The 27,868-nt window shown below is 52.2% G+C and overlaps 1 protein-coding gene across 1 annotated transcript; it reads left to right on the top strand.

Moving 5' to 3' along the window:
• The first annotated feature begins 1,386 nt into the window (after positions 1 to 1,386).
• rab11fip5a (RAB11 family interacting protein 5a (class I)) lies at positions 1,387 to 26,866 on the top strand. The gene is made up of 6 exons (XM_056590783.1): positions 1,387 to 2,152; positions 16,901 to 17,460; positions 18,129 to 18,744; positions 21,755 to 24,655; positions 25,899 to 26,049; positions 26,606 to 26,866. Exons 1-6 carry the CDS (start codon positions 1,770 to 1,772, stop codon positions 26,864 to 26,866), a joined length of 4,872 nt encoding a protein of 1,623 aa, XP_056446758.1. The 5' UTR covers positions 1,387 to 1,769.
• Positions 26,867 to 27,868: the final 1,002 nt, after the last annotated feature.

A 27,868-nucleotide genomic window follows, 5' to 3' on the forward strand; every position in this document is an offset into this window, starting at 1 on the left:
ACCACCAGCCGACAAACTGGGTCCAGGTGAGGTGTCCGGGACCCAGAGCAACCAGCTGGCGTCTGCGTGGTGACGCTAGCCACTACCGCGCGCGAGGCAGCTAGCAGGTGCAGCACAAGATGGATGACGCCTCGGAAGAACACGTCTGCTCAGCAGAGTGTGGAGGGAAAATGTCCTTACTCCGCCGGAGGAACGCTCACACCTGCTGGTTCTGATGACTGGAGGGTCTGCGTCTGGGAAACCAATATGGATTCAGAAGAATAATATATTTATTTGGGCTTAATCTATATTTACTGTATATTTATTTGATGTGTGCTTTCCTTTCTGTAGTTTTTATATGGGAGCCATCATATGCTATGTGAGTAGTGTGTGTGTGTTTCATTGTGTGTGTGTGTGTGTGTGCGTGTGTGTGTGTGCATGCCTGTGTGTGTATGTATGCGTATGCATTCCTGTGTGTGGGTGTGTGTGTGTGTATGCATGCCTGTGCGCGTGTTTGTCTGTGTGCGTGTGTTTCAGCAGAAGCGTTGGAGATTCTTCCCTGTGCGTTGATTACCTGCATCTAGTCCATAGGAGTAGGTGAACACAGAACCGCTGAGCAGTGCGCGCGCGCGCGCGTGCGTGCGTGCGTGCGTGTGTGTGTGTGTGTGTGTGTGTGTGTGTGTGTGTGTGTGTGTGTGTGTGTGTGTGTGTGTGTGTGTGTGTGTGTGTAAGTATGGACGTTAGCTCTGTGGCCCCCACCGCCGGAACATCCGTTGTCATGGTGACGAAGCCCCGATGCCCGGCGCGCTGATTGACGGTTGATTCTGGTGATGAACCGTTTGGAGAATCGACGACAACGACAATGTTTGCCTTTGTAAATGCTCGGAAATCACCCTTTTTTTTTTTAAACGGGTTTAGGATTTAAATTGTAGGCATTCTTTTTCAACACAATACAGCAATCATATTAATAAAATAATACATTTTGGCATAGGCTACAACCTTTGGATCACCTATTCGTTTAGTAAATGTCCAGTTCTTGAATTCATCACTTTTATTTCGTTTTTTTTATTTACCCTAAAATGACCCAAATCTGATGACTTTCCACCTGCATGTCTGATTGTTCATCTCAGAGCAGAAGCGGGGATAACTACCACGTTCCTCGCGGGTCGACTGGCACCAGCATCGATGGATGCGGTGCAGTTGTATGTGTGTGTACCGCTATTTGTGTGCCGTGTATCGCAATAGAAACGCTAACCACGTGTGGTGTGGTGGTAGTGCTCAACTTCCTCGTCCTGCAGAGAGAGGGAGAGCATGCGAGAGAGAGACAGAGCGCGAGAGAGAGAGCTAGAGAGAGCGAGAGCGAGAGAGAGAGAGAGAGAGAGAGACACACAGAGCGAGAGGGAGAGAGAGAGAGAGGATGACGCCGTGACGTAGCTGCCTGCAGAGGGGCCCGCTTGGCCGCGAGGAGCAGAAGCAGCCACGCGCTACTGTCGGCGATATGCGACAGACGCCCGCTGCGAAACACCGCGAGAAAGTACGACAACAGGGCGCCGACTAGCACCGCGACGGCACCGGGAACTTTAAAGAGACACGTCGACAGCAATGCGGCACCGCTCCTCGCCGCGGAGTTAACGTGCGTGTTGACACCTCGACGCTTTTCGGGAGGTAACGGCGGATTTGGGCTAACCCGCCCCCCTCCCCATCCCAATCCCCATCCCCTCCCTCTCCTTCCCCCCCTCCCGGAGCGTGCCGGTGACCTCGCCGTCCCGCCTCGTCGCCGGTGCTCGGACATGTCCTCGGTAAACTCGGATGACGAACAGCCACAGAGATGGGTCCCCACGCACGTGCAGGTGACGGTGCTCAGGGGACGGGGCTTGCGGGGCAAGGGCAAGAACGGCACCAGCGACGTGTACACCATCATCCAGGTGGGCAAGGAGAAGTACTCCACCTGCGTGGTGGAGAAGACCACGTCGCCAGAGTGGAAGGAGGAGTGCTCGTTCGAGCTGCTGCAGGGGGTCCTGGAGGAAGGGGGACGGGGCGCCTACCCTCCCGGCAGCTGCGACCTGGTGCTCACGGTCATGCACCGGGCGCTGATTGGGCTGGACGTCTTCCTGGGCCAGGCGGTCATCCCCCTGGACAAGGCCTTCCAGGACCACATCTACGCGAAGACCGAGTAGGTCCCGAGCTATTGGGTTTCATGTGTTTTTAACGCACTTTACAACTTGACGGTTAGTTTGAGATGTGTCGCCGGGGTTCACACGAAGCGACCGAGGCGGGTGTTTGTTTTGTCGCAGTCTGCCGGCTGCGGCTGCCGCTCGGTGGGGCCGGCGGTGGCGGGTGGACGGTGGTTCTCCCGAGGTGCTCTCCCTCCCTCCCAGCTGTCAGACGGTTTGTGCTGCATCAGAGCTGCGCAGACACACCTTCCCCTCCGCCCACACGCACACGGTGAACTAGTGGCAGTGTGGAGCCCGGAGATCATGACTAGAGTCACCGACACATCCCCACTCTGTCCCCCTGTCCACAATAGTCCTGCCCGCCGGTTCCCCCGGGAACTCGACCCAGGGAGGGGCGTTTCTGAATGCGTATTGTGTAGCAGTTTGACGATTGTTTAGGGCCCCTTTTAAATCCGATGCATGTCGAATACAGCGGGATTAGGATTATCACGACATGGCCCACATACCCGGATTATCTGACCGCTCCTCGGCCGTCGGGGAGATCGGCTAGTTATTTTTAGCACGGCGTTGTTTGTTTTCTAGGGAACCCGATACCCCCATGGTCTAAGAGATAGTGGTCTGACCTGTGTTTTTTATGTTGTTTAAAACGTGGTAAATTACGTGTTCAGTAGGTGAGTCTCGCGTGTCAGAAATTGGCACGCCTTTGGTGTGGTTATCACGCTGGGAATCCCCCCGTCTCCCGCCCCCCCTGTCACCTGAGGAGATTGACACTAAACACTGAGTTCAGACAACTAGGAAGAGCTGTTGACCTGACAGGTTGGCTTACTGACACACACACACACACACACACACACACACACACACACACACACACACACACACACACACACACACACACACACACACACACACACACACACACACACAGCGGCACTGGAAGGGGAGTGGCCGACCCCCATCGCTGCCGGGTGCTGGTCACTTGAAGGTGACAGACACCCTTGGGTGCTGGATCAGCGCTATTGTTTGTGTGTGTGTGCGTGTGTGTGCTTCAGGTCTACACGCGGAGCAGGATCTTGGAGAGTCAATAGCGCGTTCTAAAGGTCCAATGGCGTCCCTCGTGCGGTCCCAGCAGATGCTCAGTGGAACAACGCGGTTCTACTACGAATCGCTAACCCCTCGATATTCTCTGAAGAACGTCGTCGGTTATTTCTTTGTCGTGAGACGGGACATCTCATCTGGGTCAGCAGTGGGAGGGGTTTCCTCTGAATCGAAACCCTCCAACGCTCTCTGATCGCCTGTCTGAGAGAGGACAGGAAGGGAGATCAAACGCAGTCCCAGTTGTCGTTGTTTCCAGTTTGACGTAGACAGGAAATCCTTGGCTTTCTTCTCCGTTTGAGCTTCTGCTGACTAGGCAGGCCTCTGTAGCAGCACGCCTGATGGTGCACGGTGGAGCGCGTAGCCCCACCCTTCTCCACACCCCCGCCACACTGAGGGATGGGTTACAACGCAAACCAAGCGCATAGAGGGGCCCTTGACCAGTGCTTAGAGGGGCCCTTGACCAGTGGCCTGGGCGTGTTTGATTTGTGTGTAGAGGATATGCGACCCCCTTCACTGGCCATTACTCGCCGACTGTAGAGGTTTAGCATTTGTGTTTAGACATCAAGCAGACGATTGTATCTGCCGCCACTAGCAGTGTTTACAGACGGGTCATTAAAGAGCAGGTAGGGGTTAGACAGTACAGAGACAGGTCATTAAGGAGCAGGTAGGGGTTAGACAGTACAGAGACAGGTCATTAAGGAGCAGCTAGGGGTTAGACAGTACAGAGACGGGTCATTAAGGAGCAGGTAGGGGTTAGACAGTACAGAGACAGGTCATTAAGGAGCAGGTAGGGGGTTAGACAGTACAGAGACAGGTCATTAAGGAGCAGGTAGGGGTTAGACAGTACAGAGACAGGTCATTAAGGAGCAGGTAGGGGTTAGACAGTACAGAGACGGGTCATTAAGGAGCAGGCAGGGGTTGGACAGTACAGAGACAGGTCATCAAGGAGCAGGTAGGGGTTAGACAGTACAGAGACAGGTCATTAAGGAGCAGGTAGGGGTTAGACAGTACAGAGACGGGTCATTAAGGAGCAGGTTCAGGGTTAGACAGTACAGAGACGGGTCATTAAGGAGCAGGTAGGGGTTAGACAGTACAGAGACAGGTCATTAAGGAGCAGGTAGGGGTTAGACAGTACAGAGACGGGTCATTAAGGAGCAGGTTCAGGGTTAGACAGTACAGAGACGGGTCATTAAGGAGCAGGTAGGGGTTAGACAGTACAGAGACAGGTCATTAAGGAGCAGCTAGGGGTTAGACAGTACAGAGACAGGTCATTAAGGAGCAGCTAGGGGTTAGACAGTACAGAGACGGGTCATTAAGGAGCAGGTAGGGGTTAGACAGTACAGAGACAGGTCATTAAGGAGCAGGTAGGGGTTAGACAGTACAGAGACAGGTCATTACTAGCAGGTAGGGGTTAGACAGTACAGAGACAGGTCATTAAGGAGCAGGTAGGGGTTAGACAGTACAGAGACAGGTCATTAAGGAGCAGGTAGGGGGTTAGACAGTACAGAGACAGGTCATTAAGGAGCAGGTAGGGGTTAGACAGTACAGAGACAGGTCATTAAGGAGCAGGTAGGGGTTAGACGGCACAGAGACGGGTCATTAAGGAGCAGGTAGGGGTTAGACAGTACAGAGACAGGTCATTAAGGAGCAGGTAGGGGTTAGACAGTACAGAGACAGGTCATTAAGGAGCAGGTAGGGGTTGGACAGTACAGAGACAGGTCATTAAGGAGCAGGTAGGGGTTAGACAGTACAGAGACGGGTCATTAAGGAGCAGGTAGGGGGTTAGACAGTACAGAGACAGGTCATTAAGGAGCAGGTAGGGGTTAGACAGTACAGAGACAGGTCATTAAGGAGCAGGTAGGGGTTAGACAGTACCGAGACAGGTCATTAAGGAGCAGGTAGGGGTTAGACAGTACAGAGACAGGTCATTAAGGAGCAGGTAGGGGTTAGACAGTACAGAGACAGGTCATTAAGGAGCAGGTAGGGGGTTAGACAGTACAGATACCGGTCATTAGACAGCTTGTTGCGGTAAGGGCATCTTGATCTACTGGGAGACTGTACTTTCTGGGTCGAACCCAGTCCCCATTGAATGGAAGTGGCGACACCCTAACCACTGTATAACCCTGCTCTATTTCACTGTAGTAGAGCTCTACAATATATTCCGGACAGCTGGTTTTGCATCCAATCAGATCCCTAGAAGTGGAGAGTAGAGTCGCCTGTCGGGTAAATCGGTCAGGGACACAGAGCCGCTGACACCGATGTGTCCTGAGCCATGGGGAACAGGGAGGGGTCAGAGGTCAGCGGTGGTGTGGCTGACTCTGGTGTGTCCTCATGTGTCCTGAGCGTCGTGGAACACTGAGGGGTCAGAGGTCAGCAGAGGTGTGACTGACTCTGAGGCCCTGTCCAGCCAGGACGGTACAGTCCTGGTGTGTACAGTCAAAGTGGTTCAGTATTGAGGAGGAGGAGGAGGAGGTGGTTTAGGTCTTCAGGGTCAGGACTCGTCACCTCCTGGTCCTGATGTCCTCAGAGAAGAGAGGCTCTGGTCTCTCCGTCTTCCTCGGGCTGGAATGGTTTCTGTTAAATACTTTAACAGACACTTTCTCTCCAAAGTGACTTACAGTAAATTTAGTTCCATGTCATCAGGTACCAGGAAGGGGTTAGACAGTACAGAGACGGGTCATTTAGGAGAAGGTAGGGGGTAGACAGTACAGAGACGGGTCATTTAGGAGAAGGTAGGGGTTAGACAGAGACAGGTCATTAAGGAGCAGGTAGGGGTTAGACTGTATATAGACAGGTCCTTATAGAGCAGGTAGGGGTTAGATAGTACAGAGACAGGTCCTTATAGAGCAGGTAGGGGTTAGACAATACATAGAGAGGTCCTTATAGAGCAGGTAGGGGTTAGATAGTACATAGACGGGTAGTTTAGGAGCAGGTTGGGTAAGGGCATCTTGCTCAATTCCTACAGGGTAGCTTGTCGGTGTTGGGGTTTGAACTTTGAACTCCCTCGCCCCTAAAGGATCCTGCCCCAAGTAGATTTCTACTTCCTGTTCAACGGTATCCAGCTTTGCACGCACAGCAAAACTGTGCAATGCATAAATTAGGGGACCAGATTTAAGCAGAAATTTAATTTAAGTGTGTAAGAGAATTTAAAAGACATTAAAAGGACCAACGTGGTAAAAATACAAAGAAAATACGTCTCATTATTGGCACAGCCATCATTGTTTGTCGAGTCGTACGGTCAACCTCTCTGAACTCGGTACACTCTCCGGAGCCCGAGTAGGACCGACCAAAAGGGGGCGTGCTTCGGTGAAATGATGCAAGAACGGTTGGAGAGTTCCCACTTTGCAACTCGGGCGGGCGGTGTAGGATGCATCTCGAACGCGGCATAACATCTCCGTCTCCACCCTTAGAGCGGCCATCGGCCCGAACAAACATACCCTCCTCCTCCTCCTCCCCCCCCCCCCCCCCGTCCGAAGGAGGGGGGGGGGGGGGGGGGGGGGGGGGCGTGAAGACGTTCTTGCAATTTTAGTTAGGCTACCTCGCTGCTCCTTGCTGCACCGCGGTTCACATTTCAAAGTTGCAAAACAGGAATGAGATTCTGAAATTACAGTTTGGAGACCGGCCCGCCCGTCCCACAGACAGACTTGCATAACAAGAGGTTTCCTGCCTGGGCCAACTCTTGGCCCCTTCTCGGGTGCAATGTTTAGAAAACGTTTCCCTGAGGCTTACGGCCCTCGCACGATGGAGTGTGTGTGTGTGTGTGTGTGTGTGTGTGTGTGTGTGTGTGTGTGTGTGTGTGTGTGTGTGTGTGTGTGTGTGTGTGTGTGTGTGTGTGTGTGTGTGTGTGTGTGTGTGTGTGTGTGTGTGTGTGTGTGTGTGTGTGTGTTAGATGCAGAGAAAACGGGTTTCTCCATGAATGTTTTCTTTGGCGATACACTTGTAGAATCTGTAATATCTGTAATATTTTGGACCTGGAGCAAGAGGGACGTTTACTGTTCCTTCTCAAGGCGTCTCCCTCCTGTGGTTTGATGTTCTCGCTGAGTGGATTGTTTGAGGGTTTGAGAAGGCTGAGGGCTGCCAAGGTGGGTGGGTGGGAGACCTTCTGAGTTGTACGTCGTTACATATACATCAAGGGCAGACGCTTTTATCCAAAGCGAATTACAACATTTTTCATAAACAATATTTCGCTGTCAGTACAGTAAGGATGTTCATAGAAACAACTGCCAAGCTCTAACAATTGTGAGGTTAACCCATTTCCCGTATCAACACAGATAGCTAGGATAAGATGCTACACAATGCTAGCTACTGTTATTAGGTGCAAGGACGTACAACATACAATAAGTACGTACATTAAGTGCCAGGACGTACAACGTACAATAAGTGTGTGTGCAGTTTGTGTGCAATAAGTGCAATGCAGAATCTAGGTTATTGTAATATAACAATACAAACTAGATAAAGCTCTCCTCAACTGTGACACATTGTTCTGACCCTATAGGTGTAGAGGAACTTTTGATTGGGTGGAAAATACTCTGTGAGCCGACCCCTGACTGATATTGATCGATCGGGCGACATGACACCACACACACACACACACACACACACACACGCCAAGGACATCCGTGGTGGCGGGGGGAGCCTGGCGACTCAACATGGCGTCTACTGACTCATTAACAGAACCAGTGTTCGTGTTTCTGCTCCACGGGCCCACAGGTTTTGGAGCAGCCGTGTTGGCAGCACTGTGTGGCTCGCCGCCACGGGGAAAAGCACACGTCTGTTTATAGACGAGCGTGTCTTTCTGAAGTAGTTTCCCACCCTGCTGCTTCTCTGTGACCGTGAACGCTTTCACTTCCAGGATCAAGATCTATTTATTGTTCCGCGCTTCAGACGCCTTCGTCCAAAGCGAGTTGCGCTGAGTCTTGTCTCGCTCGAGGACGGCTCTAGCCAGGCTGAGGACTTTGGGGATCAAACCCATAACCTTTCAGCTGGAAGTCTTGCCTCCTAGCCCCTACTCTGTCCCGCGCCCGTCTTCTCAATATCTAACTCTGTAATCCTTTTCCATCCAACTGCGTGAGGGAGAGAGCCGAGTCGCTGTCTTCAGACGCGGTGGTGAGATACAGATCTGCAGTGTTTGTTTTGCGAAGGCCGCTCTCGCTCACAACGTGCGCACCAGACCTCGTGGTGGAACCTCGCCGCTCCGGAGCGCTTGCGGATGCCAGAACGTTCTGTTCCGCGCTATCTGCTCATCACAGGCGTCTGGAGGCGTAGGTCTGCTGCTGCAGGAGGGACAGACCTCTGCATAGTTTGGATTTCTCGTTCCGACTGAGACGTTTTGATCAAGTCGTGCCTCTCGAAGCAGGCCCTTCCTGCTGGGTTATTTTGGGGGTCTGGGTCTTGCTATGAGGAACTCTTTTGGTTTAGTTTCTAATGTAAATCTAGGCAGCAGGTGTGTCGTTAATCTGATGTCGGGGCCGACATGATCAAATTGACAATCGCAGAAGAAGAATGAAAAGTATGCATGGAACAATATGTTTACTATGTAGATTAATCCGGTGAATAGGGAGTTTCTTTTGATTTACCTGCGAGCTTGGATGCAAATGGCTTCACTTACGATGTGAATCAGTTCTTGTTTAGATGGAAATTCCGAATTCATGGTATTACTATTGTTGACGATAACCACTGCAGGTATGAATTGATGAAGCTGAGGTCAATGCCAAATTGACACACACACACACACACACACACACACACACACACACACACACACACACACACACACACACACACACACACACACACACACACACACACACACACACACACACACACACACACACACACACACACACACACACAGGGGGGGGTGGGGCGGTGCTTACGAGGAAAACATTTTAGATTGAGAGGTTCACTAGCGTGGGGGCCAGCGTCGTCAAACTAGATAATATAAGCGTTTTATTGTACTGGAGCGGTCTTTTAAAATATGTTCAATCTTGGAGAGCTGAAGAAATATATCGTCATTCAGAGAGCCAAGCGACACTAACGATTTATGATTTAACCGTTCAAAGTAAAGAATGATGTTGTCTCAGTGTCTGAGATGATTCTTCACAGGAGAGACTATTCGCCGTTTGAGAAGAACATGCATAGTTAATAGTTAGCAACTTATGAGTTATATAATAATCATGTATAATTCAACTGTACACAAAGTCAACGATTTCTCATTCACCGGTTGGTTCTACTGAGTTATGTTTCATGAATAGTTCAAGAAAATCCGTCTGGGGCTCCAGTCTTTGGTCTATCTTTCTGTGTCTCTTTCACTGTCTTGCTATTTAATTTAACATTAATCCAAAGTGACTCAACATGACCAGGGTAGGGTTAGGGGGTGTCTTGCTGTTGGGTGTCTACAGGCCAGACTGAGGACACAGGATTGAACCCAACCCCTTTTGGTTTGGTATCAAACACCCTAAACAACCGCTACACTTTCCTCTGTCTGTCTGTCCTCCCTCTCCCTCTAGCTCTCCTCCCTTCTCTCCCCCCTCTTCTGTCCGTCTGTCCTTCTCTCTCTAGCTCTTCTCTCCCTCCCTCCTTCTCTACCTCTCTTAGTCCGTCCGTCTGTCCTCCTCTCTCTAGCCCTCCTCCTCCATTCTGTCCGTCCGTCTGTCCGTCCGTCCGTCCGTCCGTCCGTCCGTCCGTCCGTCCGTCTGTCTGTCTGCCTGCCTGCCTGCCTGCCTGCCTGCCTGCCTGCCTGCCTGCCTGCCTGCCTGCCTGCCTGCCTGCCTGCCTGCCTGTCTGTCTGTCCTCCTCCCTTCTCTCCCTCTCTTTAAAGGTCTTGTCACTGTCAGATTCTCTGGGACTGACTACAGTTCTCGTTGACCCTCGTGTTGTTCTTCTCATGGGCGGTCGGAGCCGGTCCAAATGAAACCAGAGAGTCTACAACATTCTCCACCTGTCAGTTAGAAACGGGACTCCGCATCCATCCCATAATATCTTCGGGTGCTGAAACTCTTCCCTTCACCAAACGGCCCTGGTAATGTCTGGAAACTCTGCTAACAGCGTTAGCGTAGCGAATTAGCTTATGACGGTAGCGCAGAGAGGCCTTTTGAAAGCTACGTTATGCTAGCCTAATGTATGAAAAGTGATCCCTCGACCGAGCTAATTAAATACAAGGTAACTCTGGAGCTTCGGGTTGTGTGCTGCAGTCGCCCTCATGTCGTAATAGCCTGTAGCGTTCATCTATTTTCTGCGGTTCGCTAGGAGGGATATCGACTTGGACATGACCAAATTGACCGAGCAATTAGCCAAATGAACAGCGTCTGGGTCCGGGCCAACGGGTGATTAAATGGCGCTCAGTTTTGGAACCGTTTTACGGAAACTAACTTCCTTTAAATATTTATTTATTTTTCTTTGTTCTAATTTGTTTTGATTTTCCTCTTTTTATTTATTTATTGAATGCCGGGTGGGGAAGTTGTTTGTTTGAAAGACATTAGAAAAACTATATTTGAACCAATTTAGAAAAAAAATCTAAACACGTATAGAATAGAAAATCTGCATATTTTAAAAAAGTCAGAAAAATGGAGCCTATGATATGCACATAGTCCTATAATACATACACAAAGGTGTCAGTATTGGAATCGCAGCCCTAGTGTAGGAACATGAGGGGGGGGGCGCTTTTGTTTTGAAAGAACAAGAGCTTATTGTATGGAAGGAGCATGTGGTGCATGAGGACCTCCTCGCATCCAGATGTGGAATGCAGTGGTCCTCTGTGGCCCGGCTGCAGCTAACCACTAACCGCTAAGGTCCACTGTCTTTGTTCAGGAGGATTGGGGTGTGTGGGCGTTTGTCCTTGCAGTGTTACAGAGTAAAGTGTAACCACTGACTAGTGTACCAGGGTTTGGAACAACACACACTCAGAAGAACAGGAGGTTCTAGTTTGGTCCCGTCTGTGTTGGTGAACCAGTGGTTTGGACTCATTGTGTGTAATTGTGGGTTGTGTTAATTATATGCTGATCCTGATCGGGTACTCGGATTGCTGGTAGGGCTTTTACTTTGGTGACCTAAGTGGACATTGACTCTGAGTTAATGACCTTGGCTCGGGCAGCCAGCCTTATGGATGTGAGTGACGTCATATCGTGTGCATCGATGAAATCAACGCGGAAGAGCTTAAAATGCGCGGATCAATGAGACGATTATAAAAGATCGGAACTAATTTGCTTCCTAACGAGATTTCTGTCATGTTTTTGCAAGGCGGGCCGAGTTAATTGACATCGCAGCCTTCCGACACCAAGTCCGTGCGGAATGCTTTACAGAGGCAGGAAACGCGTTCTAAAGCCTCCAGTTATAGAACAAACGTAAAATGGGAACCGAGATTAGTTTCAGACCGACCCCGGGGAGTACAGTACGCCTCGGTCTCTCCCTCAACTGTCAGAGAGCAGATGGTGTGGTTTGGGGGGGTTTCTGTGTGCGTGTGAAACCATCTGCTGAGGCTTATCTGCAGACAGCCCCCACCGGACCTGAACACCGCTCAGATCCTACGACATCTGACGGGTTCGGTTTGTTGTTAGCCACGTAGCAGCTAACCTGGTTGATTCCAAGGGGGTGGGGTTATGGACCGGAGGGGCGGGGTTATGTTTCGGAGGGGTGGGGTTATGGGCTTGAGTGGGCAGGGTTATGGGCTTGAGGGGGCGGGGTCATGGTCTGGACTCTGGAGGGTGGGATTATGGGCTTGACCGAACCGGAGGGGAGGAGTTAGGGATCGGAGGGGTGGGGTTATGGGCTTGAGGGTGGGGTTACGGTGTGGATCGGAGGAGTTACGGATCAGAGGGGTGGGGTTAAGGCTCGAGGGCGGGGTCATGGACTGGAGGGGAGGAGTTACGGATCAGAGGGGTGGGGTTACGGTGTGGATCGGAGGAGTTACGGATCAGAGGGGTGGGGTTATGGCTCGAGGGCGGGGTCATGGACTGGAGGGGAGGAGTTACGGATCAGAGGGGTGGGGTTACGGTGTGGATTGGAGGAGTTACGGATCAGAGGGGTGGGGTTAAGGCTCGAGGGCGGGGTCATGGACTGGAGGGGAGGAGTTACGGATCAGAGGGGTGGGGTTACGGTGTGGATCGGAGGAGTTACGGATCAGAGGGGTGGGGTTATGGCTCGAGGGCGGGGTTATGGACTGGAGGGGAGGAGTTACGGATCAGAGGGGTGGGGTTAAGGTCTGGAGGGCGGGGTTATGGACTGGAGGGGAGGAGTTACGGATCAGAGGGGTGGGGTTATGGGCTTGAGGGCTGGGTTATGGACTGGAGGGGAGGAGTTACGGATCAAAGGGGTGGGGTTATGGGCTTGAGGGCGGAGTTATGGACCAGAGGCGCCCACAGCAGCTGAACGGAAAGCCGGCATGACCCGTACCAGATCTGGGCATTGTTTTCCTTCACTTCCCGGGAGGAAGATGGGGGAGTGAGAGGGGGTTGTGGGAGGAGGTGAGGGAGAGGGCGGCGATGGTTATCACACTGTGGTTATTTCCTGTTTGGAATTTGAAGGGAGGAGGTAAATCTTCATCCTACAGGTATAAAACCATCAGAAATAAAACCCCTTTGATAATAACTGGGACAAACTAAAAGAATCAAAGGGAGTGGACGACGAGCACGCGATGTTTATATAAAGCCTTATCTCTTCTCCACTATCCGATGTCCCCAACGACATGTTGTGAAGAATGAAACCAAGGTCCGGTGGTAATAGAAGATTGTAGACAGGTTGGATTTCTTTGTTTTCTAATAAGCGCGCACGCGCGCACACACACACACACACACACACACACACACACACACACACACACACACACACACACACACACACACACACACACACACACACACACACACACACACACACACACACACACACACACACACACACACAGGCGGTGCAGTCACAGTGAGGCGAACGCGTGTGGAAGAAATGTCGGCGTTGCGTTTCGCGTTCCTCCGAGCATAGGTCCTCTGGGATTGGCTGTAACCAGGTTTGATTGCGTCGTCCATCTTGTCGGGCTGCCTCCTTCTGCGTGCTGAGCTGATGCGTGTGCAGGTGCACCTGACTAGACACATGCACGGTGAAATTAAACACGTCATATGTGTCAGTTTGTAGGCCGGTGTGGGTTGGATGCAGAAATCGCTGTTCTAGGAAATATATTTAGTCTGCAGAAGCATCCACACACCGTCTTGCTCACATATACATCATCTGTGTCTGGGAACTGATGGAAGGCTATAAAGATTTATTTTATTTTATTTATTTATTTTCTCTCTCATGTGAAAAAACCCTGTGTGTGCGTGTGCGCGTGTTCATCCTGTATGAGGGTGGTGCGCTGGAATGTGAACCCCACCCGACATCCTCTGTGCAGACTCCCACTCAGGCCGAGTTTCCGAGAGAGTCCCAGGAGGTTGAGGTGGTGTTTACTCCTAGGCGGAAGGTGGTGGGGTTTGCTTCCCCCCCCCCCCCCCCCCCCCCAACACCTGCCTCCTAATGTTTAGCATTTATTTATTTAACCGGCTAGTGGACATTAGTTGAGGGCAGGTGGAGACCGCCAGTTGGCACATGGGTGGTCTAAGGGGTCACATAGGTTAAAGGTTGCTGCGTCACCGGGGCTGTGTGTGTGTGTGTGTGTGTGTGTGTGTGTGTGTGTGTGTGTGTGTGTGTGTGTGTGTGTGTGTGTGTGTGTGTGTGTGTGTGTGTGTGTGTGTGTGTGTGTGTGTGTGTGTGTGTGGAAAGACTTTGTTGTTGGACGTAGTGTAAAGTATTGTGTGACTACGCCTTTGATTAGAATAAGGATGTGGGGTGTGTTATTTTTCTACACATTGCCGTGAGACTCGGTAGATGGAAAGCCTTGTGTAATGTGTTTCAACACCGGCGATGTGTCTGTTGGTGCTTTTGTTTTGAAATATCAACATAAAGCCTGGGCCAAAATAGATAAGCCGTTGTAAGCAATGCGCCTTTATTAGTCATGGTCGCTATTTTTTTATATTATTATTTTAGTATTATTTATGAGAGCCGGGGAGTGTAGAGGAGAAGCAAAGGAAGGGAGAGAGACAGAGGAAGGGAGAGGGAGAGAGGGAGAGGGAGAGGGAGAGGGTGAGAGACAGAGGGAGAGGGGGAGAGGGAGAGAGACAGAGGGAGAGGGAGAGAGGGAGAGAGACAGAGGGAGAGGGAGAGAGACAGAGGGAGAAGTGGAGAGGGAGAGGGAGAGAGAGAGGAAGATGGTAGCAAGAGGGTTAAGTAGGGAGAGGTTGCGAGACGAGGAGAGAAGGTAGAGAGAAATAGATGAAGAAACTGAGAGGGAGAGAGAGGGAGAGAGAGAGAGGCAGAAAGAGAGAGTGGCCAGGGCATAGAGAAATTAAAATTGAGAGGGAGATTCCTCCGCTCTGCGCCCCGCCTCACTCTAAAGTCGGCCATTGTCTGCTGCCCCACCTCCACCCTCCTCCACCTCCTCCCTCCTCCACCCTCCCCCACCTCCTCCCTCTTCTACCTCGGGCGGTGATCTGTCCTCCAGGCTGTGTGTGTGTGTGTGTGTGTGTGTGTGTGTGTGTGTGTGTGTGTGTGTGTGTGTGTGTGTGTGTGTGTGTGTGTGTGTGTGTGTGTGTGTGTGTGTGTGTGTGTGTGTGTGTGTGTGTGTGTGTGTGTGTGTGTGTGTGTGTGTGTGTGTACAGTGAGTAATGAGAGGCGCCCGGCCCATGTTGTTGTTAGGAGAGGAGGAGGGACGGGGGAAGTGTGTGAGCGGGGTTATTCTCTGTGTAGGTGGCTGATCTGCCCCCGGTGGTTTGACCTTTCCAGAAGCAGCTCCGTGGCATATTTCCATTAATAAGCAGAAACCGATTCAACCTTTTGGTTCAGGGGTTTTTAATCTACAGCACAAGGAAAGGTATGTTTTGGCTTCAGAGTTTAACACTCATTATGTCTGAGCGGATGTCTTGTAGGAGTGTATTTAAAGCACAGTTTTCACCCCTCTGTGTCTGACTGACTCAATATCTTAATAACCGTAATAAATAAATACAAATCGGTAACTTTAACCCGATCTCTGCCAATGCCTTTACATACTCCCACTATATTTACATACACCTGTTAACCTTGTAATGTATTTATGTATTTTAATATATGGCGCGGTAGTGCTTGCTGAAGCACTGTTTATTTATAATATCAGGCCACCATTTTGTAATGACGTGCCCTGGGAGTACAGATGGAGATTAGCTCATTAGCTAACTGGCACGTTTACATTGAGGAGGGGACTGAAATGTTGATGAATCTGCACTGTCCCTGGTGCATAGATAAATATATATGTAAGCACATCATGGTCAGAGCTGAGGGTCGTTGGGTGGGGGGGCCGGGGGGCCGGGGGGGGCGATAGCTAATGAGTTAGACAGAAAGGCCGCCCCTGCTTCGCCTGGCATGTAACTGGCAGGAAGTGGGGATGTTCAACGCGTTACCCAAGTCCATCTCCACAGGAAGTGACATAATCAAACCAGGAGGGGGGGGGTGACGGGGGTGAAGGGGGGTGTCCTTCTTTATCGGAATCATTCAATATTTCACTGTTGGAAATTCTTTCTGCTTTCGTTTCTATGTTTCTGTGTCCGTTAGCGGAGAAAAGGTTTTTTTTTTTTTTTTTTTTTTTTTTGAGTCATCGCGGCGCGGTTTTGACACCTTCATCTCTGAAGGGTCGGAACTGAAACTCTGAGAAGTCCTTCCTGCAACTCTTACTTTGAAGGAGGCCTCTGATGGACAGAAAAGGGGCTTTTATATTCCTCAGGTCTGGTTCTGTGTGGAGAAGCCGTTAATGGACCACTTTATCGTTATAGTTCTAGACCACCATGGGGCCAGGGCGTTATTGGGGGATAGCTGGTCAAGGTTTCACCAGCATGTGGTCTACGTCTGAACCCGGTGTGGCTAAGAAAGTCAAACACAAGCAGAGTACAACTGTTTGTTTTAGTGTCGTCTGATCCGCCGCTGAGGCCGATTGATTACAAGGAAGGGTGACCCGAGGACATCCTCGTATTTAAACATGACCGAACCCTGGAAACACAAATTAGCACGTCAGGGTTTCTGATTGGCTCGAAGGGCTGCCAAGTGATGTCATACGTCAGTGGCAAGGGGCGTCGCCGGGCACCCATTTGAACCAATCAGAAACATCATTCCACTACATGTGTTTTTTGGTAGGTATTGTATGGTCGTCCTTTTCTACCACAAAGGCCATCGGTCAAGAGGGTCCACTTCCCTTGTTGTCCTTGTAGTTCATGTAGTTGTTCCTGTAGTTGTTCTTGTAGTAGTTCCTATTTTGTTATTGTAGAGCCTATGTCCTTGTAGTTAAAATGTTGTGCTTGTAGTTAAAATGTTGTCCTTGTAGTTAAAATGTTGTCCTTGTAGTTAAAATGTGGTCCTTGTAGTTAAAATGTTGTGATTGTAGTTCCTGTAGTTGTTCCTGTAGTTCCTGTAGTTTGTAGGTTGTTATTTTAGTTCCTGTATTTCTTGATGTGTTGTTTTCGTAGTTCATGTAGTTGTTATTTTGGTTCCTTTTAGTTTAAATGTTGTTCTTGTTGTTCCGATAGTGGCTCCATGTAGTTCTTATGTTGCCCTTGCTGTTCCTGTACACTGACCCTCCCTTGCCCCCCTTGGTGCCCCTGCAGGGCGGAGTGGGTCAACCTGCGCTCCCGCTGGTTCCGGCTGAACTCCAAGACGGGTAAGAAGGAGAAGGAGCGGGGGGAGGTGCAGGCCACGGTGCAGTTCACCCGCAACAACCTGACGGCCAGCATGTACCACCTGGCCATGAAGGACAAGGGCCACTCCGCCTTCAGCAAGCTCAAGGAGCGCATGCGCGGCAAGAAGCGCTCCTCCATGGACGACGACGCCCCGGCGCCCACCCCTCCCCCGAGCGGCGGCGGCGGCGGCGGTGGCGGCGGAGGGTCGCTGCCGCGCACCCGGTTGCCTAGCGACGGCGGCGGGGAGGAGGAGTACGAGGACGACGAGGGTGGAGAGGGCCGGAGGAACAAGATGAGGACGTTCTTCCTGCGCGGGAAGCTGCGGAAGTCGTCGGAGACGCGCTCCAGCACCTCACTGGGCTCGGAGAGCAGCGAGTCGTCGTCGCGCGGCGGCAGCCTCAGCCCCACGGCGGGCATCAGCGTGGTGGTCTCCGACCTCTCCAACTCGCCCAGCAACAGCAGCAACCTGACCGCCGACAACAGCCCCGGTGAGAGCGCTCGCCGTCACACCGCGTTCACTGTCACGCCATGTTCACCGTCACGCCATGTTCACTGTCACTCCACCTCACGCCATGTCCACCATCACGCCATGTTCACTGTCACACCACCTCACGCCATGTTCACCATTAGCCCATGTTCACCATGAGGCCATGTTCATTTTAACGCCATTTTCACTCTCCCGCAATGTTCGCCATCACACAATATTCACTCATGTTCACCAATAATTTGTATTGTGCATTCAGCTAGCATCTTCACATTAAAACAAAGTGGACTGTAAAGTAATTTGTCTGCAATGTATTTTCACAAACCTCTTGAAAAGTTCCCATGGTGCATTGTAATATTCTGTAAACAACTGGAAAGTGGAAATAAGTTTAGTTAAAGCAATCAAAGGTCTGACCTCTCTGTAAAGTCAACACTAATTCAATTCAATGTGTGTTCGATGTGTTGTTCTAATGATGTTTGGTGGCAACTATTCATCGTGAAAATTACCTTTTCCACTAATATGAGTGCTTTACACCAGCTTTATAATTACTTTTGCGTTTTTTTCTATCAAACAAATTCCTCCAGCACAATACAGAACACTGAATAGAAATCGACAAAGCCCCGCGATTGGTCGACAACAGCGCCACTCATGTTCTCCTCCCTCCCCCCTCAGAGCACACGGCCGACACCTCCCCCAAGCTCTCCCCCGACGACAGCGAGTTCGGCGACGACTGCCACGAGATCAGCATCGCCGTGCCCGCCCTGTACCGCAACGGGGGGGTCCACCACGCCTACCACGCCCCGCCCCCGCAGCCCGGCCCGGGCGAACCCCTAGCGCCCGCGGCGGCGGCGGCGGCGGCGGCGGCGAAGGCGTCCCCCCTGGGCCTGGGTCTGCACCTCAAGCCCCTCCCCACCTCCGTGTCCCTGCAGAACATCAGCCCCCGCGAGGAGGAGCTCCCCAGGGGGGCGGGGGGCGCGGGTGACGGGCGCCGCTGGTCCTTCGACAAGCCCGGCGAGGACGAGAAGGCGGCCATCGCGGCGGCGTTGGAGAAGAGCGGGCCGATGGTCGGCGACGACGAAGAGGAGGAGGAGGAGGAGCGGTCGAGGAGCGCGGCGGCGCCGCCGGGCGCCACCGGGGCGGCGAGGGAGAGCTACGACCGGAAGCAGCAGCAGCAGCAGCAGAAGAAGAAGAAGGGCGACTCTGGCGGCAGGGTCGGGTCGGAGGCGGCCCCCCAGGAGAAGACCGGCAAGGGCTGGTTCGGCTCGAAGGAGTGCAACAGCAAGCCAAGGTGAGACGGAAAACAAGCGCACCCCCGCTGGGGTCGCAGACGGGTGGGTGGGGTCAGGGCGGGTGGGGCGTTTGTAAAGACACCAAACAGACGATGAATTACAATTAAGGTCATGCATATGGATAGAGGCGAAACAGGGAGTTGACGGCCGACGTAAACAGAGCAGCCATAGTGCCTCAGACGTCCATGGAGGTCTGTGTCTGTGTTTGTACCTGTGTGACCTCGTAGCCGGAGATCCTCGCTGCTGCTCAGGTGACGGTGGCGCCAAGAGAAAGAGTGTGGGGAAGAAGGGAAGACTTGTTTACACGCAAGACCTTCCGTAATTTCGATTTTATGTTAGGATGTTGTGAACTGTATTTAATAGGCAGGTGTGTGCGTGTGTGTGTGTGTGTGTGTGTGTGTGTGTGTGTGTGTGTGTGTGTGTGTGTGTGTGTGTGTGTGTGTGTGTGTGTGTGTGTGTGTGTGTGTGTGTGTGTGTGTGTGTGTGTGTGTGTGTGTGTGTGTGTACTTTTACCTCATCACATTAGCAAAAAGTAGATAAGCTGTTAACTGGTGTGTTCCAACATGGCCGCCGAGGAGTCCAACAGGCTCATGTCCTCTAGAACTCTCTTCCCTGGCCTCTATTCTCCCTGAAGCCATCTTGGATGTAAACTCTAGCTAGCGTTTGAATCAAAGATGGCCCGTAGCTCCTCAGAAGTAACGGAGCCCTCTGCTCTTCAGCCGCTGGGCTCCAGTTACTCCGGAGCTGGGGGCCATTTGGATCTAAATGCTAGCTAGCATTTAGATCCAAGATTAGATCCAAGATGGCCCCCAGCTCCTCGGCCGCTGAATTCTCCAACACTAAAGTGGTTTCCAGAAAAAATACATAAATACTGTAGGCCTATATGTATTAGCGGTGGGCCGTTATCGGCGTTAACGGCTGCGTTAACGTGAAACTTTTATCGCATGATAAAAAAAATATCGCCGTTAATCTATTTTCAAACACTTCCTTGTTCGGACTGAACTAACCAATCAGAAGCTAGAATTTAGACTGAGGTAAACGTGAGGGAATCAGAGAGGCAGATTCAACAGAATATCCTGACTGTGTTAAATATGTAAACATGTAAATATGTAATAATTGTGTAACATAAATATGTAAATGATTAACTGACTAAAAATTGTAAGTACATTGCTAGCATATTAACTCCATTATAAATTATATTAATTTATTCTACAACTTTCAAATATTTAACTTCTAAACCTTACATTATTATGGATTATTACACGGCTCTTCTCAATGCTGTAGACTGCTCCATTCACTTGCATGGGCCTTCCCAACGTTCAGCTGTCAATTATTTTTGTTTATGCTCCGTTCACTTGCATGGGCACTTCACAACTTCCGGCGGTAAATTATATTTGATAATTCACCATTGCCCAGTATAATTGACCGCTGTCAAGGTAAACAAACAGATTTTTTGCCGTTTGCCATTTTAATCTAGATTAATCTAGATTAATTTCGGAATTAATCTAGATTAAAAAAAATAATCTATGCCCACCACTAATATAAATATATACTACATATACAAATGGCGAAAACAAAAAAGGGATAGGTTGCACATTATTAGAATATTAACAGCAAATCGACGTTCTTCCCTTACGGAGCGGAACAGAACGGTTTTCAAAATGAAGATTATTTAAATGAATAAAAACGGGGGACCCCTGGGGGGGGGGGGGGGGGGTTGAAGGATGGTCGATGCATAGCGTGCGTGTGTGTGTGTGTGTGTGTGTGTGTGTGGTGAGATGTGCATGCGATTGAAGTGGGTGTTTGTCCGTCTGTGAAGTGTGCGTTCCTGGTGTGTGTGTGCGGTCGGCGGCATAAGGTTAGTGTGCTGAGACATTCGTTTTTCACTAACCTACTTTCCCCTGCACCACTGAGAGGCGTGTAGCTGCTGAACCGAGACCAGCTCTAAAAGATGCAGTAGCTACCAAGAGAGCAGGAAACGTTCCCCTGTTCTTGTTTTACCGTCTTGCTATTCGACCATTCGAGGTTTTAATTTGAACACGGGTGTTGTTGACCGGTATTTCCAATCCTACACACAACGGAAACTAAATATTGGTGTGCTCACCAGCGAAGCGTTTTCCGATCAAAGCGAGGTCAGCTGTTTGGAAACAGAGTACATAGCAGGTTGTTTTTTTTTTTCTGCGACATCTACACTTCCAGCCTTTAGTGGCCTTACTCCTTGTTCTCTCTCCCGGCCTTGGGATCCTGGCCAGCTTGGCTCCAGCCATGCTGTGCAATCACTATGTCTCTCACCCTCTCTCGCTCTCTATCTCTCTCGCTCTATCTGACCATGACATCACAGGTTTTCAAAACAAAGATAAGTCAGGGGTGATCATTAAAGATTTACCAAACACTAGAATCCACCTCGGGGAAAGGAACTACATGTGTGCTTCTACGAAGTATGGCTCGGTTTTGGAAAGATACTAAACATCAGATAAGGTGTCTGAACAGATGTAGCTATACACAGCTACTGTGTATAGCTAGCCCTGGCTAGCTGCTGTGTTTACCTACCCCTTACTAGCAAGTCTGTTGAGATACTCTGTTTAGCTGCCCTTCGCTAGCTACTCATGCTGCATGCTGCACTTGGAATCAGAGCAGCGCTGCTTTTTTTTGATTGTTTGCTCTGATTATGCTCTGACTCAGTGGTTAGTGGCTTTGGGTGAAAGAGTGGGCTAAATGACTCAAAGTAGATGTCAGTGATGCCTTTTCTGAGAAGAATTATAAAAGGGGCTGACTATCGTTTAAACTCTGTTATCTGTTGGATAACATCCACCAAGACGGAGGTTACAATTCTTTCTGTGGTTGGTTGATTTTCAACGAGGTGAAGACCCTCCCCCTTCCTCCAAATCATAAAACACTGACTAATGTTTTGCTGGGAAGATTTAAGCGGATAAGTTGATGCTGCCGACCCCGGGTGTAGCCGGACCACAGCTCCTCACTAACCCGGAGGACTTTCCATTCCTTCCACAGCCCCCGGGTGTCCCCTAAGCTAGGGCCCATCCCCGAGTCCCACTCCCCACCGCTACCCTCAGTGCCCCCCCCGTCCCAACACCCATCCTGGTGCTCCTGGGCTCCTCCTGCACCCCCAGGGTCAACCCCCCCGGGCTCCCCACTGCACCCCACTAACCCCTTCTGCCACTCCCAGTGCAGCCCGCCACCAGCTCCCATGTCACCCAGTAACCCCTTCTTCTCCACACTCCAGCAAAACCCCTCCTCTTCCGGGGCGGCGCTCTCCGACCCGCCTCTAATGCCCCGGCCTCCGCCTCTGCCTTACCTCTCCAGCGCCCGGCCTCCCATAGCTCACCTCTTCTCCCAGGACCCCGACCCCGTCCCCGGCCTGCTGCGCGAACGTCCGTCCCCAAAGGGACGCGCGGTCGGCGCCTCGGACGCAACCGCCGGCGGAGAAGCGTTGGCTAGACTGAAACGGAGGCCCCTCCCACATCCTCCCCCAGGCGAGGAGGAGGAGGCGGCTTCGAACGGGAGGTCCCCGAACCCTTTCAACTCCGTCGGCACCGCGGCGCCGGAGTTGGAGTGGGATGATCCCTTCGAGGCGTTTGTGTCCTGCAGGCTGCAGTCGTCCGACGACGAGCCCGCTGGACCAACGGACCCCAAGAACGCCCCGGCCCAGAACTCGCCGAAAGGTTCTCTCGTGGAATTCTGGCACCCTGACAAAGAAGAACCGTCCAAGTCTCCGGATCCCCTCAAAGACTCCGACGTGGTTCAGGCATCCCCCCCCCAACCCGCGGACGTCTTTTTGGATACGGCCCCGGAACCCTGGTCTGATGGGTTTGCACAGTTCCCCACCGCCATCCCAGCGACCAATCAGAATGCCGGCATGCTGCTAACCACCTCCCTAGATTCATCAGAGAATCACGACGGGGATACTGTCACTAACCTAGCTAACCCTTCCTCTAACACTGATTGTTTAACACGCACTACTACGCCCGGAGCCCTGTGTCAGCACTGCCGGTGCGAACACAACCCCTCCATCCCCTGTGAGGGCGAGACGCTGAAGGACCGCAGCGACTCCTCCGATCCCAGTTCGTCCGGAGTCGGAAGTTTAGCCGAGGAAGACGCTCTCTCGAGCATATCTTCTTGTTCAGCCTCGGAGAAGTGGGCCGCTTGTTGGGGCGAGGGAGTCGAGACGAAGAGCGTCCTGGATCTCAGTGAAGAATCGCCTGAGCAGACCGTCCTCGGTCTTCTGAAAGACTCGGAGGATAAGCTCATCGACTGGTCATGCCCTGTCGTTACTGATCATAGAGTTGAGGGAGATCTAATTCAGGTAAGCGATCAGAATGAGAAACCACGGTCTATGGTAGATGATTTGGTAGCTGATGATCAGGTGTTGGTCCCACCACCCCTGATTTCCTTGCAACATGGAGATGGACCGTCTAAAGAACCAGGTCCTACTCATGTCCCACTGTCTGACCTATCGTCAATGCCTACCAACACCTCTATTCCCCGAGAGCTAGAACTAGAAGCCACGGTGTCCACAATGGGGGGAGCAAATGAGCTCCAAGAATCTTTTGGGGATCTTCACGAGCCAGAGAACTTTGTTAAAGCTGCGGATGGCGACGACGAGTCTTTTACGCCACACCCTCTGGAAACCGAAGGAACTTCCACCTGCCCTTCCTTCCACACGGTGACCTCGTTTTTGGGTGATGGATCGTCCTTCCTGGAGATGCCGTTTGGAACCGGCAGCCTGGACGGTCAGCTCGTCCGTCAGAGCTCTCCGAAGACACCCAGACTCCTCTGTCCGAAAGACGGCCCGACGATGACCGCTCCCCTCCTGGTCTTCAACGAGTCCTCCCTCGTGGAAAGCACGCTCGGCGTCAGCGACACAGAGGAGCAGCTCGTCCTCCAGAACGCCCCAAAACCGCCGGAGCTCCTCGACGTTATCGCCAGCCGGACATCGCCGTCCCCAGACCAGGCCTTCGATGACCCCCTGCCGGGCGGGCGGTGGTTGTGTCCCAGCCCGGGAAGCCTCCTCAGCAGCAGCCTGCACGGCAGCGCCGACTCCCAGCACTACCAGACGTGTCTGACTCACAACTCCTCCGCGGCGACCTCGTCGGCCTCGGTGGACTCCCTGGTGGAGCGTCGAACGTCGGAGGACCTGTGGGGCTCCGTCTCCACGCTGCGCGGAGCCGAGAGCTGTGACGAACTCAGTCGGGTCCTCTTCCCGGAGAACGCGCCCGCTCCGGGACTAGAAGGCGCGTGTGGAGCAGCGGACGTCGACGGAGGGGCGGCGGAAGTGGGGTTGTTTCCGTCTGAAGAAACGTGTCTGGCTAAAGAATTGGAGACATGTTTTGAACCCGGTTTAAGCGTCGAGGACCTCGGTTCCCATTCAGACACACCAATTCAGATTGGCGTGGGTTCAGTCGTTAACCGTAACCATGGAAGTGACGACCAGCCGGCGGGAGGAACCCAGCAGAACGCGGGAGCGCCATCGGAGGACACGCCACCCGCCCCCACAAAGACCGAATGCCCTTCCGCGCTCCAACGCTCCCACTCCGAGGGCGCCATGGCGACCGGCCTCTCCGGGCGCACCCTGACCTCCTTCGGGAGCGATCCAAGCGTGGTCCCATCCCTCCGCCCAACCGACCCCTCTGGGCCCCCTGACTCCGCCCGTACCCCCTTCCTCCTCCTCCTCCTCTCTCCTACTTCCTGTCTGCCCGCCGGACCGCCTGCTCCTTTAGCGCGCTGCTCCCTCCCTAGCGCTTCCGTCACCGCTTCGCTGCCGCTGCCGACGGCAACGCCTGGCCCCGCCCCCGAGGCTCCGCCCCCGCCGGAGGAAGCGCATGCGACGGGTGTGGCGCATGCGAGCGACGAGCCGCATTTGAAGGTGGAGAAGGTGGAGCGACCGCAGAACAGGTGAGGTCACACGCCCCCCCCCCCCCCCCCCCCCAAGCAACAGAAGCCGCTTTCTCTTCATCTTCTTCTTCTTCGGGAAATACTACCTCCTCCTCCTCCTCCTCCTTTATCTCCTGGGTTTCTCTGCTGCTCTGCTGCTTGTGGAAGGTGTCTCTCTGGGGAATGATTGAATCTCAGGGTGGTGTCATGCTGAAAGGTGTAGCGTCTCCTACGGAAGGCTCTCCTAGGACACGCTGGAGACGGAGCCCTACACTCCTCGCCTCTGGTTGTTGTTTGTTTTTTCCGTCTTCCTGACTGCCTGTTTCCTGGTCAGGGAGGGCCAATCGGATGCCCAGCCCAATTAGCAAGTTATTATCTTCTCTTGGTCCCAAAACGGGCCACACACACACACACACACACACACACACACACACACACACACACACACACACACACACACACACACACACACACACACACACACACACACACACACACACACACACACACACACACACACACACACCCCTGCCCTCCCAGCCAGCGCCTTCACTCAGGTCCTCGGAGAACCAGGAAGTGGGAGGGGGGGGGGAGGCTGGTGTCCTCAGCTCCCCCCCCCCCTCCTAACGACCCCCTCTCTCTCGTTCTCTCTTCCCACCTCTCTCTCTCTCGTTCTCTCTCGTTCTCTCTTCCCACCTCTCGTTCTCTCTCTAGTTCTCTATCTCTCTCTCTCTCTCGTTCTCTCTTCCCACCTCTCGTTCTCTCTCTAGTTCTCTATCTCTCTCTCTCTCTCGTTCTTTCTTCCCACCTCTCTCTCTCTCTCGTTCTCTCTTCCCACCTCTCTCTCTCTCGTTCTCTCGTTCTCTCTCTCTCTCGTTCTCTCTTCCCACCTCTCGTTCTCTCTCTAGTTCTCTATCTCTCTCTCTCTCTCTCTCTCTCTCTCTCTCGTTCTCTCTTCCCACCTTGGGGTAATAACACACCTCTCCCTGTGTTCGATTCACACACGCTCGTCTCATTAATTAATCTACCCATCTCGGGTGTGGTCTGTTGAAATACTGTCATTTCGTTGCCGTTGTGGTTTCTTTATTGTTAACCCGGGGTGCCCTCTCTCTCTCTCCTTCTCCGAGACGTTTCAACCTCGTCAGCGCTCGGGTTTGTTCCTCCGTGGTCTTCAACTGGGTCTCACACACACACACACACACACACCCCCGTGTCTCCCTGTAGCCCTGTTTTTTGACGCCTGTCCTGGTTGTTGTCCCGCCAGCCCCCACCCCGTGCGACCCCTGACCCCGGGCTCCCAGGGGCCGGAGGAGAGGAGGGGCCCCGAGGGACGCTCGGTGCTGGAGAAGCTGCGCTGCACCATCCAGCCCGGCCGCAGCAGCCAGCTCAGCGAGGCGGAGCCAGAGAGGAGGAAGGTAGGTCGGAGGTCAGGGAGGGGCCCCGAGGCCCCGAGGTCCGCGGTTCGAATCCCGGTCGTGTCGTTATCTTTAATGTTGAGTTTGGACTCTTCGTTTGTTGTGTGGTATTTGTATTTTTTTTTAATGTAATTTATTAAATGTCTTTCATTATTAAACATTTTTTAAATGTGTTGCATCAGAAATGAACGTACATTGTTAGGCAACCGTTTATATTTCCCTTAAAGGTTGCATACTATACCAGCGGCTGTGAGTGTGATTAGCCGTTGCAAGCCGTTTTGAAAATCTGCCTCTTCTGACATCACAAGTGGGCGTGTCCACCTGGATGTATGATGGATAGATTTAGCAACGTCCACCGCGTAGGGCTAGAAGACTGATCTATCCAGCACACATCTAGGTGGACACGCCCACTTGTGATGTCAGAAGAGGTCGATTTTAAAAAATGACTTGTAACGCTAATCACACTGACACCTGGTGGCACCTTTAAGCAAACAGTTTATATTGCCCTTAAGCGCCATCTCTCACTCAACACCGTTTCCTCGTTTCCTATTGGCAGTCCCTGACGGAGGGGGCGGGGTCTTACTTCCACCTGACCCACAACGAACTGGTGGCGCTGCTGGTGGGGCGGGAGGCGGACCTTGAGAGACAGAAGGCGGAGTTTGAGCGGCAGACGGCGCTGTTGTCGCGGCGCGAGGTGGAGCTGCGGCGGCTGAAGCCGCAGGTTCGAGACCTGGAGAACTACATAGACACTCTGCTGGTCCGCATCATGGAGCAGACGCCCACGCTCCTGCAGGTCGGCACCACCAAGTTCAAGTGACCAACGGGGGGGGGGGGGGTCAGGGGTCAGAGGTCGGGGGTATAGAGAGGGGGGGGTTCTCGAGGTACGGGTACCGACTGCGCCCACGTCACGGCGATAGCTCTTTAGTCTCTCTCGCCGCTCGCCCGAGTGTTTTGAACGCCGTCGGCAACACGAGGCGTAGCGTCCGCACTACTCGACACTCGACTGTATCGCGCCGCGTCCTCCCAGCCCAGGAGAGAGGAGTCATGTGGTTAGGGAATAGGGAGCAAGTGGAGGTAAAGAGGAGGATGAGAAAGGGAGGGTGAAAAGAGAGGCAGGATTCTCCTCCTTGAGGAGAATCGTTTTTTTTTATCCGTCAGGAAGAGAAGAGGATAAGGGAGAAGGAAGTGGCGTCTCAAAAGTGCAAAAGTAACGCAAAAGTTTTTTTTAAGTGTTAAGGAATGAGGAGATTTTGGGGAGGGGGGGGCGATAGGGGAGGAAGGAACGGTATCCCTCAGGTAGCTTTCAGGTCAGGTCGGTTTGAGGCGAGGTGAGCCCTGGACGTCCCGCGGCCCAGACTAAAGCCTCCGTCCACGGGCTGATGACGTCAGTCCTCCGTCGGCCCCCGCTGCCCCCCCCCCGCTGGCACACCGCGGCCGTACGGTGGCCGGACCCCACACAGAACGGGGAGAACACGTATGCAGAACGGAAACAGTTACCTTAAAATCATCCAAATCTCCTTTCTTATTATTTTTCGTTTGTGTGTTATCATCATTATTTTGGTTCAGAAATAACTTTTTGTAGAATGTTTTCCATGATTTTGCCAACATTCAGTCTCTAAACTTTTGAATCTTATTCTTTGCCAGATCTTGGCTAGCTCAGTCTGAATTGAAGCTCCGAGCCAACAAGCCAAATGACCGTCATAAATACTAACCGACACAATCTCGGAAAATCGATAGTTGGTTGAAAATAGACTGTATTCAAAAGTGTTCTTATGCAGCAAGTGAATGGATTAGATCATTTTGTTGGCGTGTATGCTCA

The sequence above is a fragment of the Gadus chalcogrammus genome, chromosome 5 (assembly GCF_026213295.1).
Source record: "Gadus chalcogrammus isolate NIFS_2021 chromosome 5, NIFS_Gcha_1.0, whole genome shotgun sequence".
NCBI lineage: Eukaryota > Metazoa > Chordata > Actinopteri > Gadiformes > Gadidae > Gadus > Gadus chalcogrammus.

What these genes read in the sequence shown, in the direction of transcription:
- rab11fip5a (XM_056590783.1), top strand. Translation starts at nt 1,770, where the DNA reads ATGTCCTCGGTAAACTCGGATGACGAACAGCCACAGAGATGGGTCCCC. An exon ending in GAGTGCAACAGCAAGCCAAG is followed by an intron (nt 18,745 to 21,754) that starts GTGAGACGGAAA and finishes TTCCTTCCACAG; the next exon opens with CCCCCGGGTGTCCCCTAAGC. An exon ending in CGGAGCCAGAGAGGAGGAAG is followed by an intron (nt 26,050 to 26,605) that starts GTAGGTCGGAGG and finishes TCCTATTGGCAG; the next exon opens with TCCCTGACGGAGGGGGCGGG.